Raw genomic sequence first — 216 nt, 5'->3', positions numbered from 1 at the left:
GTCTGAACACGCGGAGTCACGGCCCTTCCCCCCCCCTTCCTTAGCCGCTGCTGAGCTCGACTTGTGGCGGTGAGCCCCAGCGGCCCTCTTCCTCGGAGGAGAGCGGCTGCCCCGGCGGGAGTCCTTGCTGCTCTTCCTCCTTTTCTTCTCCTTCCTCTCCTTTCTGCTCCGAGAGTTGCTTTTGCTCCTGCTTCGTGACCGCTTCTGAGCCTGGCC

General features: G+C 63.9%; 1 protein-coding gene across 1 annotated transcript in view; it reads right to left on the bottom strand.

Moving 5' to 3' along the window:
* LOC104490311 (ADP-ribosylation factor-like protein 6-interacting protein 4) overlaps positions 1–210 on the bottom strand; it is a gene marked incomplete at both ends in the record, with an annotated part of 796 nt that extends 586 nt beyond the window's left edge. Inside the window, one exon of the mRNA XM_010132577.1 lies at positions 21–210. Coding sequence (XP_010130879.1) covers positions 21–210 — 190 coding nt within the window. The remainder of the gene's footprint in view (positions 1–20) is intronic.
* Between the last annotated feature and the right edge of the window lie 6 nt (positions 211–216).

This window comes from Buceros rhinoceros, unplaced genomic scaffold (genome assembly GCF_000710305.1).
Source record: "Buceros rhinoceros silvestris isolate BGI_N320 unplaced genomic scaffold, ASM71030v1 scaffold27703, whole genome shotgun sequence".
Classification (NCBI taxonomy): Eukaryota; Metazoa; Chordata; class Aves; order Bucerotiformes; family Bucerotidae; genus Buceros; species Buceros rhinoceros.
The sequence above is the reverse complement of the archived record's forward strand: the minus strand, read 5'-3'. Positions and strand labels throughout refer to the sequence as shown.